Source organism: Neofelis nebulosa, chromosome 2 (genome assembly GCF_028018385.1).
Source record: "Neofelis nebulosa isolate mNeoNeb1 chromosome 2, mNeoNeb1.pri, whole genome shotgun sequence".
NCBI lineage: Eukaryota > Metazoa > Chordata > Mammalia > Carnivora > Felidae > Neofelis > Neofelis nebulosa.
In genome coordinates, this window is record NC_080783.1 from 62,532,949 (window position 1) to 62,550,130 (window position 17,182).

A 17,182-nucleotide genomic window follows, 5' to 3' on the forward strand; every position below is an offset into this window, starting at 1 on the left:
TTAGCAAGAGAGGGGTCCATCTGCCTTATAGAAAGACTTAGGCTTGCCCCCTAAACACAAAAATTTATCCTGACCTAGGAGATCTTGAGTGCACTCCTTTAGGATGGGGGCACTCTGCAGTGGAACCCTGACTCTGAAGAGATGCCTGGAGGGTCTCTCAGGAAGGAGGTGGATGCCAGGGAGAGGTGAGGTAGAAACAGAGTCCTGGATTTTCACAGGGGCAGATTTTGCATGGATGGACACAGCAGGAAAAATAAATGTCAGTATTCATGATTGGCTAATGGCAAGGTTGTCTGTTACCCCCCTAGACGTTGAGGTCTTCGTTACTCCCATGAATGATGGTTACTGCTATAGTAAAGATGTGCTCAGTGTCCCACAGCTACCCCTGACATGAGAAAAGGAAAAATTGCCCCACTCAGGCTGCACTGCAGATGTGGGGAGGGCAATGGAGGTATGAGAAAATGGTTGGGAATATGAAAATTGTTCAGCAAGGCTCAGACATGCACCATGTGTCCAAAGAAGCTGACCCGTTGCAGTGCTTTCTTATGAAATGACAATCAGTCAACTACCATGATTGTTCTTACCCTCCGCAGACTTAGCGGGGGGGGCAGGAAGTACAGCTCAGTGCTGAGCAGAAGATGCTCCTTTTGAGGATGAGGAATAAAAGAAAGGGCAGGCTGGGTTGTCTTCCTCAGGAATGGAGTCCACAGGTGACAAAGATTTATAATACTCATCTTCCCCATCAAGCACTTTGATTTGGCTGCAACAAAGAAAAGAGTTTTCAGGAAAAAGAGAAAACAAATGCCGCAGTCATCACCCAGGCAGCTAACGCTGCATGAGTACTGGGAACAGGGCTGGGTCCCACCCCCAGAAGGGAAGGACAACCTAGGGTACCTCAGCGTGACCCAGAACTCAGGAACTGACTCTGATCCACAAAGCCTTTGCCTCTGGGTCACAGACTGATAAAGGGCTGAATTTAGTGGCGTCTGGAGGTTGTGATCATATTACAACTTTTCTGTCCGAATTTACTTGTCTGTCTCTGTTTGGTTCCTAGATGAGAAAGTTCCCCTCCTGCCCTCCTCCAGTTCTCAAATTAGTACCAGTTAGCTATGTCACTGTATTCTCGGTCAAGATACTAACAATCAAATGGGCCACAAACTCCTTAGTGTCCTGTGTCTAACCACAGGGGGAAATTTTCCTCTGTGTATCTTTAAGGCCCAGGGGTAGGGTGATGTGGGAAGTGGCCTGTTTGCACTGTGTGGAATGCTCTCATCTGTGAGAGAGTTTTATACAATCTGCTATGACTGCAATTAGGAGGAAACTACAACTTCCTGGGATAATTATGAGAAATAACATTTGCCTTTAGGTGGCAATTTCAGCCTTTTTGGACAGAATAGACTCAAGTTTTATATAGCTGCTACTGTGAAAAGTAGTTTCCAGTGTCAATAATAGTGGTGATATCCCCATTTGCATATTTTTAGAAGCTCTTCTGGAAAGTTTTGCATTTTCTGTAATATCACAAAGGACCCCTTCTGTTTACAGTTGCTTAGAACTAAGAAGACAGATATTTACCCAAGTTTTCTTGGCTTCCTTTTGCTCCCTTGATATTCTAGAGTTCCCTGTGGAGAGGGCCAAGAACACACAGTCAAAGCAAAGCAGCAAGTCGTTAATTTTTAATTCAAAGTGATTTTGTGTTGAATGCAAGCAGATGCTGATAATATCAGAAGTCACAGCATAATTTTTTTGATCAAAGGGCTCAAGTGAGCCTGATGAAGCATGCATCTTGCTCGTCTTTGATAAACCACATCAATTATTCACCGTGAAGGCAGACATCCTGACATGAAAGCAACAGATAAAGAGCCTAAGCACATGTTCAAGAAGAGAGCATAAGAGAGTGGGGGTGGGGCTGGAGGGGCTGGAACAGGTATTAATAACAGAATTATTAACTGGAAACAAAGCCAGTGAAACAGCTTTATGGCCACTTTGAACTCACATTTAACTGGTTATAGTACATGGTGTCCTCAGGGCTACTCAACATTTTGGGCTGCTGACATCTTCGGCGAGGTGTTCGCTGCTTCTGTACAAGACCATTTTCTGAAACTGCTACAAGACAGCAAAACTTTACTGTAAACCATCTAAGGTATTGGGAAAATTAGGTAAAAATCGCTCTTCACATAAATGCACTTAGTGGAAACTGTCTCATTTTAATGGGCATGTTAGAGCTCTGCTAATATTGGCAGAAATGTCATCCTAAAACACATACACACACATAGGAATTGCTAAGTGTAAACAAGGGCCACTGTCTGTAACTTTGCCTTCATCTCTCTTATCTAAATCAGAAGTCAAGAGTGACAGAAAGCAAATTGGTTTGTCCATGCTGGTGAAGTAGAGGTTGGTGGCCAGCCTTTGTAGAGCACAGAGTCCTATCTTCATGGGATAACTCAGGACAATGAAGGCAATCCGGGATAGTTTGCACCACATCTTACAGTGAGGGTTCAAAGACATCTGGAGCACACACCCTCTTGGGTAGATGAGAAGCAAACCTTTTGGTGGGATACGTTTCGGAGGGAAAATGGCTTGAGCTAGTATTTACTGAAATGCTTTGAACAATACCATTGATCCATGCAATCTCTGGAGATAGCGTAAAGGAGAAGGGGAAAAGATAATCGCATGATTTCACAGAGCAGCCTCTCTGTGTTAGCCCCGATTTCAGAACCCTGGACCAAGAGTGAACTGGACTTTAAGAAACCATGTGTCCAATGAAGTCATGATTTATTTCCCTTCCAAGCAGATGATTTTTGTGGAATCTGCTGTCCTTTTGGCACTATATCTGAATCAGGATTTAGCAGTTTTAACTTCTTGCCAACACACACACACACACACACACACACACACACCAGAGCTGCCACACAATACTGTTTATGAATGTTACAGTCCAGAGAAGAGTTCTCACTTTCCTGGACCGAGTGTGTATCATATTCATAAAACAGGGTTGTAGATTTGTACCTGGAATCATAGTTTGACTTCACTGGAGGTTCTTACTATTTAGGGAAACTCTGGGGGAATTTTCTAAGTGAAGAATGACTCAGCAAGGACCATTATGAATAGCAAATTATCAGTTTCCTAAGTATGAAGTTTCACACCTTTACTGTTCTTGAACTGGAATCTATCTATATTGGCCAAGACTATTAGAACCATACAAGGATTTAGGAACTATTTATTCTAAATGCCTATTTTTAATTTTTTTTTGGAAAAGAAAACAGGCCCACGAGTGTTGAATGACTCATCCCAGATGAAATGGGAGAGTGAGGACCTAACCCTAGACTCTTACCTCCTGTTCTGGAAGCATTCTTTTTAAAACTATAGCATACTGTCCTTCTTAACAAGAAACTTTTTTTGTAAGCTGAGATCTAAGTAAAAGTAAGCTCCATTGTGCTATGTTGCTTGCAGAAGGTTCTAGTAGCCATTAAAGATATCCCTGTATACATCTTTAGGAAGCCTGTGTAGAGGGCAGGACTCCAGTATCTTGGGCTGGCATCATCCTCAGAGTATAAGGAATCCAGAATTGATATGGGTTCTTTCTGATACTTCCAACATACCTACCGCCTGCTTGGTTTGTGAAGTCCATATGCTATAATATGGTAGGACACAAGGTGCCCTGTCTCATCTCCTCTGATTTATAGATTAATGAACAGAAGTGTATAGAGTTAAAGTTGCTGGTGTGAACATGCACTAGAGATCTGACATCTATTCTCCCTTAGACTTCTTAACGTTATGGGAATTCCAACCTTGGAAACTCGAAAGACTGATCTTAAATAGTTTCTGAGTTCAGCTGGAGTTCAGCCCAGTTCAGCTGGACTTCATATAGTGTTTACATTTGATCAGAAACTTTTATTTATATTCTCAACTGGGGATACTTAATTTAAGATGTGGTTCTCAAATTTTGTTCTCGATGAATTTGCTATTCCATGGGTGGGTATTCTTTTCCTGATTTTTAGAACTTAGGAATTAAGTTATTGGGCATAATTTTCACAATTTTAGCATTTCTCCCATAAATTAAAAAAAATCTGTTGGTGTCTGATGGTATCTATACTATACTAGAATCTAGTATAAGCTGGTGTCGGATTTAGCATTAAATTTTAATTTTAATTATTTTAACTTAAATATCTCCATGTCTCACAATGTTTTACAGAGTGCCATAACTTACAAGAGTTTTGCCATTGGAACAAATTTGAGTATCACTGGTATGTGATCAATAATAAGAAACCAAATAAATATTTGGGAAATGAATCATTATTTAATAAATGCTGTTGAATGGGGCACCTGGATGGCTCTGTTGGTTCAACTTCCAACTTTAGCTCCTCAGATCATGATCTCACAGCTCATAGGTTTGAGCCCTGCATCAGGCTCTGTGCTGACAGTTCAGAGCCTGGAGCCTGCTTTGGATTCTGTGTCTCCCTCTCTCTCTGACCCTTCCCCCCTCACACTCTTGTTTCTCTCTCTCAAAAATAAATAAAATGTTAAAAAAAAATAAATGCTGTTGGAACAATTTGATAGTAATATACAAAAAGTATAACTTAAATATAGATCTTATAAGGTTTATCCTATATGTCAGGTACTTTGCTGGATATTGTGGGGAAAACAAAGAAAAATAAGACAAGGTCCCTGCCTTCAGTCTAGTAGACAGCATTGAGTCTTAAGAGGTTAAGTGACTTGTCATAAATTAGTGCTGCTGGGCTCAAATTAGTGTTAAAAATTTTTTAAATCTTTTACTTTTCTCAATATGCTTTTTGATTCTTACAGGCCACAATAAATTCCAGATGAGTTATATAGTTAAACATTTTAAATATTCCTATAAAAACCTTAAAGGGAAATGAAATAGACTATTTTAACTGTGGAAGAAAATATTAATGACAAAGATGGGTCCAATTAGAGTAAAATATTCTATATGATAGACAGTAACAAAACTAAGATGAAAGGAAGTGCAATAGAAAGATAAAAACAAATTTAAAAATATATACACACAAAAGTCTACTATCCATAATGTGGAAAGGCTGAGGTGAGAAAAAGATGGAGAAAAAATCATATACGTTGAAATATACAATGAAATGAGATAGTGAAAAATGTTTAGCCATCCGGACAAAGAGCTTCAACTAAAACAACTACCACTGCCTTTCTATTAATTAGGATAAATAAAAGATCAAAAGACAATGTGGGAGTGGCCCCACATACACAGATGAATCCATAGGCTCCACCCCTCCTGACGTCCAACTTGATGATAGATAGTGAAAGCCAAGCAACTTGTGCCGACAAACATGTCCCAAGGACGTCAACCAGAAGAAAAAAAGGCAATTTGTACAATGGTGTAAGATTTTTTTTTTTTTGCATTGGAAAAAGGCTAGAAAGATGATAAATATTTAATAGTTGAGGAGAAGTTAACTGTGAGATATGAATGTTGGTGTCATACCACAAAGGCACAACAAGGATAAATTTAAGGTATGCTGTTGATAGATGAAAATTCAAAATTCAGGAAAAGAAGCAAATATAAAACACCATATAGGACATTGATGAAATCTAAATGTTTATGTACATTGAGAAGTTTTTTTTTCCTTTAAAAATAAAAAAATCAATAAGGCATGTAGAGCAAAATTATTCTTTGATTCAGTAGACAAAGAAACTATAGCTAAAAAGATAAATCTGGAAGTGACAGAGTCGAAGCCACAACCCCTGTCTTTTGAGCCAATCAGTTTGCTTACAGGAGACATAAAACAATCTGGCAATTACCTAGTTCATTTTATTAGTTTATGTAGACAAAATAGGCAATTCAAGTTTGAAGGTAAACATTAGTATATGAGTTATTTGAAGACAATGTTAGTATTCTGAAAGTGGCCTATTCTTACTTCACATAAGCATTTGTAAACCAAGCCAAACTCTCCAGTTTGTAATCCTCTGGAGGCTACCTCCCCATAAAGCTTTTCGAAAGTATATCACGTCATGAGTACTATTTAACATAGGTCTCTTTCCCCTTCAAGAATCCCTGCACCTTCTTTTCCCCTTGCACCTTTTGATTTCATATTTGAGACCCTGAACACACCTTTCTCTTCTGAGCTGACACAGAACTTTGTAATAAACAGGAGATATACCTGTCATAAAATGGAAGAAATGTAAATGACACCTCAGTGAGGAGCGCTGGGACAGGCATACTTCTCTCTCTAACCCCAAATCACCACACTCTGCGGCTGCACAACTGGCTGAGTCCTTGGTGAGAGACAAACAGCTGAATTCAGTTGATGGCTTCGTTACATAACTTCAAACAACTGGTTTGGAAATTTCATATTCCAGTTCTTTTTATCGAACATGCAGGTATATCCAAGCTAGAGTTGCCAGATCAAATACAGAACACCCAATTAAATTTGAATTTCAGATAAACAACCAATACTTTTTTTAATCTACTAAAATCCTGTGCGATATTCAGGACATACTTGTATTAAATTAAAAAGTGATCATTCATTTGAAATTCAAATCTAGCTGGGTGTTCTGTAGTTTTTGTTGTTGTTAAATCTGGCAACCCTAATTCACAAGCACAATTTCAAGTCGCAAACAAGGCGTTTGTTCCCTCCTAGGGTCTCAGAGATGAAGAAGGAAACTATTTCCTCTGCTCTAATTGACTTGCTGAGTTACAGCTATTTTGGCTACAAATGCTCTTCTCTACACTGTCCCCTAACACTTAGGGTTTCACTTTTTATCACCCATTACAGATGTGCCATTCTGATCCATTTCCTAGCAGGATCGTAGTGAGGGAAAGACAACCACAGTGAAGGCAGGATGGGGCATACAGCCCAAATATTTCCCTGCTTAGTGGGACAGTATGAACTCTGGGCCCCCATGGAATGGACAGGTAATGGGCAGGGTTCCTGGGAGGAGAGAGAGAGAGCACACCAGGAGAACCATGGTCATATGCACCCTTCCTGTGGGCCCTCAGCAGGCAGGAATATGTTCTGAGTGGCAAGACTGCCGATCTATCTGATTGCCATTTTGTGGATGAGCCTTTCCTAGGGTCATTTGCCAAGTAAAACATCTCCTTGAAGCAAATAGTGTTCAGTGTTCTAGATTTACAGATGGCAAATCCCATGTGGGGTTACTAGATATTTCCCTGAGGCACAAAACAGAATTAAGAGTTATGCAATTCATTTACAGACTTCTGTCAACTCTGCATAAAGGGAGGTACATCATTTCTGTGACCAAAGTTCTCAGGGCAACTGGAGGTGACAGTAGCCTAGCTGTCAGCTGGATTATCTTTCTCCTCAATGATAGCCGACCATGCTGCATGGCACCCCGGTGACACTTAATGAAACAGCTTCCAATGAGATGACTTGGCTTTTCTGGCTCTGTGCCTCTTCACTTACCATTTCATTTTTATGTATCAAATCTTGTTTTACAAAGTAGCTTTTTATTTATTTCATCTCATTTTGGGAAGGACAACTAACCCCAAAGAGATAACAAAGGCATAAGGAGATTAAGAGATCACATAGCAGTTAGAGACAAAGTCCAACTGAGAATTCAGGTTTCCGAATGTCCTCACCAATGATCATTTTCTTTACATTACACAAGTGGTTCAGTTTTTAGAAATACTGGTGCCCAGATCAGGACCTAGGCATGGATATTAAAAAAAAAATCTCCTTGGATAGTTCTAATGTACAGCCAGGGTTGAGAGCCACTATACTAGACCATACTAAATCTTTCCTTAACAATAAGAACCACATTGGCAGGAAGCCTGCGATAATCTGCACTACCTTAAAAATGCAGTCTAGGGAAGAATCTTCCCAATGTGTTGTAAACCACTTGCTCCTGATATACCCTGAGGCATAGGCTATTTCAGGGATGCTCAGAGTCTTGACAGGGAATAGGAGGGAAGATACTATGCCCTGGGAACTCAGATTTTCAAATTTAAGTCACGACACGGGGCTGATAAATCTCTGTGGTTCAGCCCCTTCCTTATATATCTAAGGGGTGTGAACCCAGGGAGCTTGGGCCCCTCTGCTGGTCTCCCTTCAGAGCCAGGGCTAGAACTCAGGTCTTTTGATTCAAAATCCCAAAGCCTAGGCCACGGCGTTTACTACAATGCTTGTTCTTTTACTGAGACATTCTTATAAGTTTTCACCTCACCATGTCTAACTTCAGGAGGGACTAAGGAATTCAGTGGGTTTTTGTAAAACATACGCACAACCAGAAAGAGAGATTTTCTCCTGGGGTGCATGTAATTCAGATCTTCCTTTCTAAGATGAAAGGAAAGCTACAAATTTTCCCAGTTGCCATGTTATGTCATGAACAATCTTCTTCAAAATTGCAGAATTGCTACAAAGAAAATATCCCTGAGTTAAATTAGTGCCTGTGGAAGATGGTGGAGTTATAAATTGTCTGTGTGGAATTTTCTCCTTACTCGTTAGGGAAGTAGTAATAACTTCCCCTAAAACTATTTTATAGCTCAGGGCTTGGCATACATTTAACAAATAATGAATGAATAAATGAATGAATGAATAAATGAATGAATGAAATGGTGACCATTCACTACTCTTGTCAAGATTTATTCCATCTGTGTGGCCCCCTCTTTGGTTCTGTCAATCAGGATATTATTGCCAAGGCTTCCAATAGGAAGAGGGCCTTTCCTATCTTGGGACACCTCTGGGGAGACTAATCTACAAAGGAGGGAGATGAAGTCAGCCTCTTAAAAACAAAGTTGATTAGTATTTTTTTCCTTTAATATCCTTTCAATACTTTTCTAGGACTATGCATTCACTTTTCTTAACCAAAAATTCCATCACTTATTTGCTACTGCTTTTTCCCCTTACTTAACAGTAAAGTCGTAAGTATTTTCCGTGATATTAACCTACCTTAAAAATAGTATACTTCGGGGCACCTGGGTGGCTCAGTCAGTTGAGCATCTGACTCTTGATTTCAGCTCAGGTCATGATCCCAGGGCAATGGAATCAAGTCCCAAGTTGAACTCCAGGCTGAGCATGGAGCCTGCTTGGGATTCTCTCTCTCTGCCCCTCTCTTCTGCTTGTGCACACACACTTTCTCTCTCAAATAAAAATAAAAAATAAAGCAAAAATAGTATATTTCATTTACAGTTATATCTTTTTAAGATTTGATTTTTTAAGTTACCTCTACACCCAACATGGGGCTCAAACTTGTAACCCTGAGATCAAGAGTCACATACTCTATCAACTGAGCCAGCCAGGTGCCCCTAGAATTACATTTTTAAAGTAATAGATAAACATGATGTTCAAATAAATTAAGCAATGAAAAGTCCATCTTTTTGCCCACCCCATGTTCCCTTCCCCTAAATAGTAGGAAATCCTGGAACAAGTTTTTGTCTTCCAGATTGGTCTAAATGGCATCATTTGTAATGGTTGTATGGTATTTTATTTAATGGGTGATACATGATAAACTTATATAATTTCCCATACTGGTCATGGAAGTTGATTCCAGTGTTTTTTGATAAGTAATGTTTTGAGGAACATCTCAGAATGTGATCTTTGATAATCCACAATGTTTTCTTGAGATAAATTCCTAGAGGTTGAATTACTGGCCAAAAAGTATACATATTAAAAAAATTTTTTTAATGTTAATTTATTTTTTGAGAGAGGGAGACAGAATGTGAGCAGAGGAGGGGCAGAGAGAGAGGGAGACACAGAATCTGAAGCAGGCTCCAGGCTCTGAGCTGTCAGCACAGAGCATGATGTGGGACTCAAACTCACTACCGGTGAGATCGTCATCTGAGCTGAAGTCGGACACTCAATTGACTGAGCCACCCAGGTGCCCCAAGAGATTATACATTTCTAAAGGTCCTCACCAGCATGGGAGAGCATCTTTAAGAAAAAGTCTGATAATTCAATAGGTGAAAAATGGCACATCATTTGTGTTTGGATTTCATTTCATTGATTACTTGAGCAGATGAGTGTCTGTCTTTTCCCCCTCCCCATGTTTATTACCAATAGTGTTTCAGGATTCCTCTTGTGCTGGAAGCAACAACAAAGTTCATAGGTCCTGCCTGACCTAAAATGGGTGGAACAAGTTGTTGTCTGTCTGTTGTGACGGCATGATAGCTGAGAGTTCCCACTTGCTAACAGGTCTGGAGATGCCTCTTTTTAAAATTAGTCTGCTGTAGGAAAGCATTTCTCAAACTTCTGTCATCATCCACCTCTTAAACATTTTTTTGCTATATTCAAGACACCTGTACTATTCTTCATGTAGTATTTTTAAAATCAAAAATTTTTTTTACTTAAATATATTTCTTTAAGAATGAAACTTTATTCACTGCTGTACTAAATAGAAAGCCAGGGTCATATGCCATAAATAGAAGTAAACCATAAAGTGGGGCGCCTGGGTGGCTCAGTCGGTTAAGCCTCTGACTTCAGCTCAGGTCATGATCTTGTGGTCAGTGACTTCGAGCCCTACATTAGGCTCTGTGCTGACAGCTCAGAGCCTGGAGCCTGTTTCAGATTCTGTCTCTCTCTCTCTCTCTCTCTCTCTCTGCTCCTCCCCCCTCTCGTATTCTGTCTCTTTCCCTCTCAAAAATAATAAACAGTAAGAAATTAAAAAAAAAAAAAGGAGTAAACCATAAAGTATATATAATGAAAACAGAACAGTACTATCATACGTGAGTTAGATTCTGTTTCCCACAGAATGTTCTGGGCTTCTTTAAAGGTTTGTTAAAAAGAGAGGAATTTAAGACATATTAATACAGCTACGATTTTCTCCTAAATATGAAGACTTTAAACTGAGAATTGAGTAGCTTTCTTTTACATGACTCAGTGTTATTTAAGGTCACATCCACACACTATTTAAAACTGACCTGGAGATAACCAGAGGCCCATGTCCCACACTTTGGAGAAATAACAGTGTCGTGAAAGAAAAATAAAAACAGTGGGTTTAGAAAAACTGGAGTATGAATCCCACCTCCAGCACTTATTGGAGGTCTGAACCTGGTGATGACGATCACCCAGTAAAGGTTGTAGTGAAGATGACAGAAGATATATGCAGTGGGAAAACCTGGCAGACAAGGCAGAGCAGGGGTCCCTCAGGGGTCACCATAATTCTTGTTATATGAGAGTGGTCCTTGACTTTGGCTGCACATTAGCAGCATCTGAAGAACTTACAAAAAAATACAGATGCCTTGGCCTCACCCCTGGATGTCCTAATTCGGTTAGTCAGGGGTAGGGCTCTGGCATCACTGCTTTTAAAAACAGCCCCACCACCTGTCCGCTTCCAGATGATTTTAACTTGTAGCAGGGCTGGAAAACCTAACGACTTAACCCTTTCCTGAAAGCTTAGGTTGACTGTGCAGATTAGCTAGCTGCCATCTTAAAAGGCTGGCATCGGGTCAGAGAAGTTTCAGTTGGGCAGAAGAAATTCTGGGAAGGGGACGCAGCTACAGTAGGGTTCCCAGCCTTGTCAGGTATTTGCTTTGTGCTGGAAGCTGCATCACATGGCTTGAGCTCCAAGCGGACACTAATTTCCCTGGGCGCTGGGAAAATCATTTCTCTTACTCCAAGAGAACAATTCTGCTGACCACGGGAACATTATCTCTGGTTTCCAGAGGTATGATGTCGCGCAGTGCTCTTCTGCAGGTTTTGGTATGAATGAATGACAAAGCTGAAAAGCCATTCTGACCTACTAAACTCCTTTTAAATCAATCATAAATGTAGGACAAGAACTCTGGGGTGTCAGGAGGGTTGGGACTAGTAAAAAAAAAATGCTTGAAAGGCACAAGCTTAGCATCAGCAATGGGTTGCTATTGGTGTCTTTCCTTTTGTTTTACTTTGCATACTACTAACGATGTTTGCATCTTGTCCCATCTCTCTGCTTTTAGGAATTTTAAAACTGTTTATCTGAGGTCTCACAATATGCCCTTCCAGCCAGATGTCTTCATGTGGGGATGGCTGACTTCATCTGTACTGTCCCTGACAATGGCTGTTCCCTAACTTTGGCCTTGTGGGTAAGGGGGTAGGAATTAAGGCCAAAATGGCCACCCAAACTCTGCCCAGTAGAAAAGAGCATTAATTCAGCTTTTTCAAAAGTGTCAACATGAAAAAAAATCTAAGACCTGGATCTGATGCTTAGCAGACCTACAATACCAGGCAGCAGGCTGGGAGATGTCATTTCTGGAGCTCCTAATGAGATGCAAATCACCTAGTGAACTACTCCGGAGCTGGGAAACAATGTCCTGGGTAAAAGCAGATAAAAATGGAATGAAAGAATGTCTTTGAAGATTGGAACGACATTTTAAATGCTTGAGGATATGGGACACCAGATAGTGCTGGTTTTAGTAAACTAATTGTGACTGGGTCTTTGATTCCTTGTGGCAGAGGATCCTGGGGCATTCATCCCCAGCTCTTTCTTGCTTTCTAAGTTGGAGACCTGGTCCCAGTTCTTGCTGTTAGTGTGCAAAGGGGAGGTCAGCAATCGTGAAACCAACACCGGACTTGGGGTCGGAAGGCCTGGGCATAGTTCAATTTCTGGAACTTACTGGTATGTGACCTGGGTGAATTGCTTCCTTTTCTGGCTGCCACATTTTATCTAACATAGTGATTTTTCGACAAAGGGTGGTGGTGCAGCACATCGCACATGTTCTGTTATCCTTGAAGTCATACTCCTTCCCAGAATGTGAGTGCCTGTATGTAGTGAGAGATGAGCCTAATGAGACTTTCTTGCATGAAACCAGTGTGAAAGCAGGAAAAGAGAGAGAACCATTAGCCAAGAGGCTCTTTAAAGTCTCTTCCAACTTTAAGATGCTATGATTGCAGAGTTCCAGCCACTCATCTTCAAAATGGACATAAATGCTGTTGACCCTACTGGCCTTGTTGGAATTTAAAGAAGACCAATCAAAATGCAATCAGGCTTTAGGGAGAAAACTTCTCCATCACTATACCAGAACTTCATCGTAATAGGATTCATTCAATTAAAGAGGAAGGCTGCACAAGGGGGTGTTCATCCAAACCCCTTTCTTGGTCACTTGGTTACTGATGGACTAAAAGACCACATTTAATCTCACCCAGCCTTCCCAGCTGTGAGCAAAAACTGTAATGTACAGGTGAATACTGTGCAGCTGTACAAATACTCGCCCAGTTTCACAAATTCTAAAACCTTTTTTCGTGTAGAGAGCAATCATTAGTATGATTGACTTGGTTTGGGGGAGATTATATGCACAAATGATTGGCGTGTGTGCATGTGTGTATGTGTGTCACAGAGAGGGAAAGAGAGAGAGGGAGGGAGGGAGGGAGAGAGACATTGTAAAGAACGTATATAATAGACCAAATGAAATGAAATGTGATTTTTGTTTGCATTAAACTAATGAGATGCAAAAGTGAAATCAATGCAGTATTAGTGGTAAAAAATTAGATTACTCTGGTTCTTTCAGTTTTAATCTCCAAAAGCCAATAAAATAGGAAGTATCTGAGGGAAATAAAGTTCAAAAGAAAATAACTACATTGGGTTACTGTCCCATTTTATGCTTCACTTTGGAAAAATTTGCCTTAGTACACTGTTAATTAAATTTGGTCCAACTATCCAGTACACCTTTAAGATTTATAAAAATAGTGAGACAGACACAAAGGTCTCAGTTCTCGCTCAGATTAAGAGTTTAGACTGCAGTTCTTAGAGGTCATACAGAACTACTAAATTTCTTTGTCTTGTTTCTTATAATCTGATGTGAACTTAACAAAATCCGTTATGGAAACTATACACAGATGGATGACCTATCACACCCCCCTCTTCCTCTTTATTCTCATGGGAAGTGATCTTGTCATGAGGAGGTCATAAGAGACCTGAGTCTCTCCATGGGACTCAGAATCTCTCAACAAATTAATGTCATCAACCTTTTTTCCACTTAAATCCTACTTCTCTGAGTTCATTTGACCAGTATAGCTATAGGCACATTCTGGCATGTCACGAAAAAAAAAAATAAGCCAAGCTTAACAAAGTAAATACTTACAGCTATTATCAGCATAACTGAAAATAGGTATCTCTTGTGTTAGACAGTGATTTAGGCCTTGACAACAAAATTAATCACCAGGCTTGTCTGCAGTGATTTTGTATACTGACACATTTGAGCTGACAGTTTCAGTGCAATTTAATTTTAAGTTTCCAAGCTAACATGTTTCAGGGGATCCATACCAGCAGTTCTCAACCCTTGGACCCTAAAGAAACACTTTTACAGGGACTCTGTTATCTTGGCTTAGTCCAATAAAATATTCACGATCAGAAACCTGGTAGCATTTATCTGACAATATAAAGAGAATCATATGAACAGGAGCTCTCCACTGGAGTGATCTTGGACATCCGTGATGGTGCCGGGAAATGCGCCACTACCTCCGAAAGGGCGGGAGGTCCTGGCTGACTTGGCACCTTCCCACTTCCAGCTCTCACTGCCTCTCACCCTGCATGAGCTGGGAACCCAGCAGAGTGGGGTTAAATGGGTTGGGGAGCCAGTCCAGCTGGGGGTCATTAGCAATCAAGGACCAGCATTAAAAGGCAGCAGGAGACTAAGGGTCTCTGACAGGCTTGGCTCCATGTACCATCTGGAAAGAAAGAGGCTGTTGAAGCTGGATTAAAAAAAAAAAGAAAAAAAAAAAGAACTTCATGGAGACCCCTTCTTGGAGATACAAACATGAACAGTGATGTTTTTCAAAGTGAGTCCATTGTTTTTGAGAGTTGGGCCAGGAAACCAAATTTTCAGGTCAATCTCTGGCCATAATGACAATTCACTGGTGCCTGGGTTGGGACCAGCCCAGGAATTCTAATGGTTTGATAATGGCTAGTAATCAGAACATCCGTGCTGGATAATGAGGGAATGGGCATGTTTGTGAAGCCTAAAGTGTGGAGGCAGGCCTCATACCAAACACTTAGCGGAATTCTACACACTGTAGTATGATCTGTGACTAAAAAGAGAAAACCAGACAGCTTTACTTAGGGTGTGCCCAATATTGATTATTTAAGATGTAATTTTTGAAACAATGAAAATTTAAAAACAAGCTGGGACTCACTTTCTCAGGTCATTCTAAGACAATCTGTACAAAGAGGTGTTAGTCATAGACACCACATGTTGCATATACTTGGTCACTGACTTGACTTACATTATTCATTAAGTTGCTTCTCTTTTTTTCCTTTTATTTATTTATTTAAAAAATTTGTTTAACACTTATTTAATTTTGAAAGAGAGAACAAGTAGGGGAGGGACAGAGAGAGAGAGAGAGAGAGAGGGAGACACAGAATCTGAAGGAGGCTCCGGGCTCTGAGCTGTCAGCACAGGGCTCGATGTGGGGCTTAACTCACGAACCATGAGATCATGACCTGAGCCAAAGTCAGACACTTAACCGACTGAGCCACCCAGGTGCCCCTCTTTTTTCCTTTTAGACTTTTGGGTGTCCCTCCTCCTTAACTATAAATATGTAAAAAAGAAAAAAATATTTAAAATACAGTATTTTATTTCTTTTGATCATAGATTGTTAGACTTACAGAATAAAGACAAGTTACAATGTGATCTTTAAGATGTATTACAATACTAATTTAGAATGAGCTGTTAATCTCATTGTAAGAATCACTAATATCATATTATAGTTGAATTCATAAGAGGAATTTTCATTCTAGCTCATTATTGTGTACTTCTAACAGAAATCTTCAGAATACCTTTAGTTCTGATTACAAAGCAGCCAGAGCAAGGAAAAAGACTCAGGCTGTTTTTGTTTTTAGATGGTGAATATACTTTCCTGATATTGTTAAGAATGAATGGTAGCTGAAATTATCCTCATAAAGCCTTTGGCAAGGTCCTAGATGCCTAGTCTGTGGAAAAAGTAACCGGGAAGATCTAGGACACTGTACTCTCTCAGATTCGGGGGGTGGGGGGTCAGATAACATTGGTTTCTGATTCAGATAGTGGACATCATTTGGAGAACAAATCAAGTGGTCAATGACCAACAGAAACATACAATTCTGAGAGTTATATCTCATTTTTAATCATCCTATCCTAAACTTTGGATAAATTTATATCCATATTGGCCAGCCTGGCAGAGATAGTGTTTTAAACACATTTTTAAAGTTTATTTTTTTATTTTGAGAGAGAGTAAGAGTGTGAGCATGTGAGCGTGGGCATGGGAGGGGCAGAGAGAGAGGGAGAGCGAGAGAATCCCAAAAAGGCTCCACACTCAGTGCAGAGTCCAACACGGGGCTTGATCCCATGAACTGTGAGATCATGACCTGAGTCAAAATCAAGATTGGGACGCTTAACTGACTGAGCCACCCAGGCGACCCCAGAGATAGTGTTTTAATGAAAGCTCCAGTCACAAAAAACAGAGTTTAAAAAGATACATCCAAGTCCCCAGAGAGAGAACCTTGCAAGCAAATGCATGGATGAATCTTGTTCTTAAGGTTCTGTAGTTAGGGTCATGCTAATTTTGATAGTTCTTCTGAAAGCTTTTAGTTTTCCTAGGTATATAAGTGTGACTATGTGCATGTGACTTTTAAATAATGGAAACCCAGTACTGATTAGAGTTATGGGTCCCTGGGAATGGATATGGCAGGTTTCTTTTGAATAGTTTGACAAAAATACCCAAACCTCATGCCTACTGCCCAATCTCACACTAAAACTTCATAAAAGATTTATATGCTGATTTAGTATGGAAGACAGTTTTAACTTACTCAGGTTACCCACCTAAGAAGCAGAGAGTAGAACCCAGGATTCATTGGGCACCAAAGCCCATGCCCCTTTTGTTATGGCCTATTGCTCCCCTACACTCTACTGGTGGGAGAGGTAGAAGAGTCAGGGGACTGAAGCGAGTGGGGAGAGCTTGAAATAGATGCAGAATGGAATGAGGGTGGGTCTTGGTCTGGGACTAGTATTTGGGGTATATTATAGGCCCAGCTAGTATTGGAGACGATTATTTTGTGAGTGGTACAAGACTGCCTAGGCAGGTAGGCTTTTCAGCAATAACTCTTAGCAGTGCAAGTATAATGCAGAGGAAGAAGGATTAATCTGAAGCTTGGGTGTTCCACATGGTGGGTGGAAGGACCTAGTGTTTGTCAGAGTAACTGAACTCTAGTCTAGGCTGAAGGCAGGTGGAAGGGAAGCCAGCAGAATCTGGGAGACAGTGGAAGAACAGCTAAGGTAAGGGTGAGAGAGGTG

At 40.3% G+C, this 17,182-nt stretch overlaps 1 protein-coding gene across 1 annotated transcript in view; it reads right to left on the minus strand.

Moving 5' to 3' along the window:
• Positions 1-406: 406 nt before the first annotated feature.
• The window catches only part of MYO3B (myosin IIIB), a 407,802-nt gene continuing 391,026 nt past the window's right edge, over positions 407-17,182 (minus strand). Inside the window, exons 33-35 of the mRNA XM_058714463.1 lie at positions 1,994-2,100; positions 1,573-1,619; positions 407-760 (exon numbers count right to left, since the gene is read on the minus strand). Coding sequence (XP_058570446.1) covers positions 622-760; positions 1,573-1,619; positions 1,994-2,100 — 293 coding nt within the window. The 3' untranslated portion in view covers positions 407-621. The remainder of the gene's footprint in view (positions 761-1,572; positions 1,620-1,993; positions 2,101-17,182) is intronic.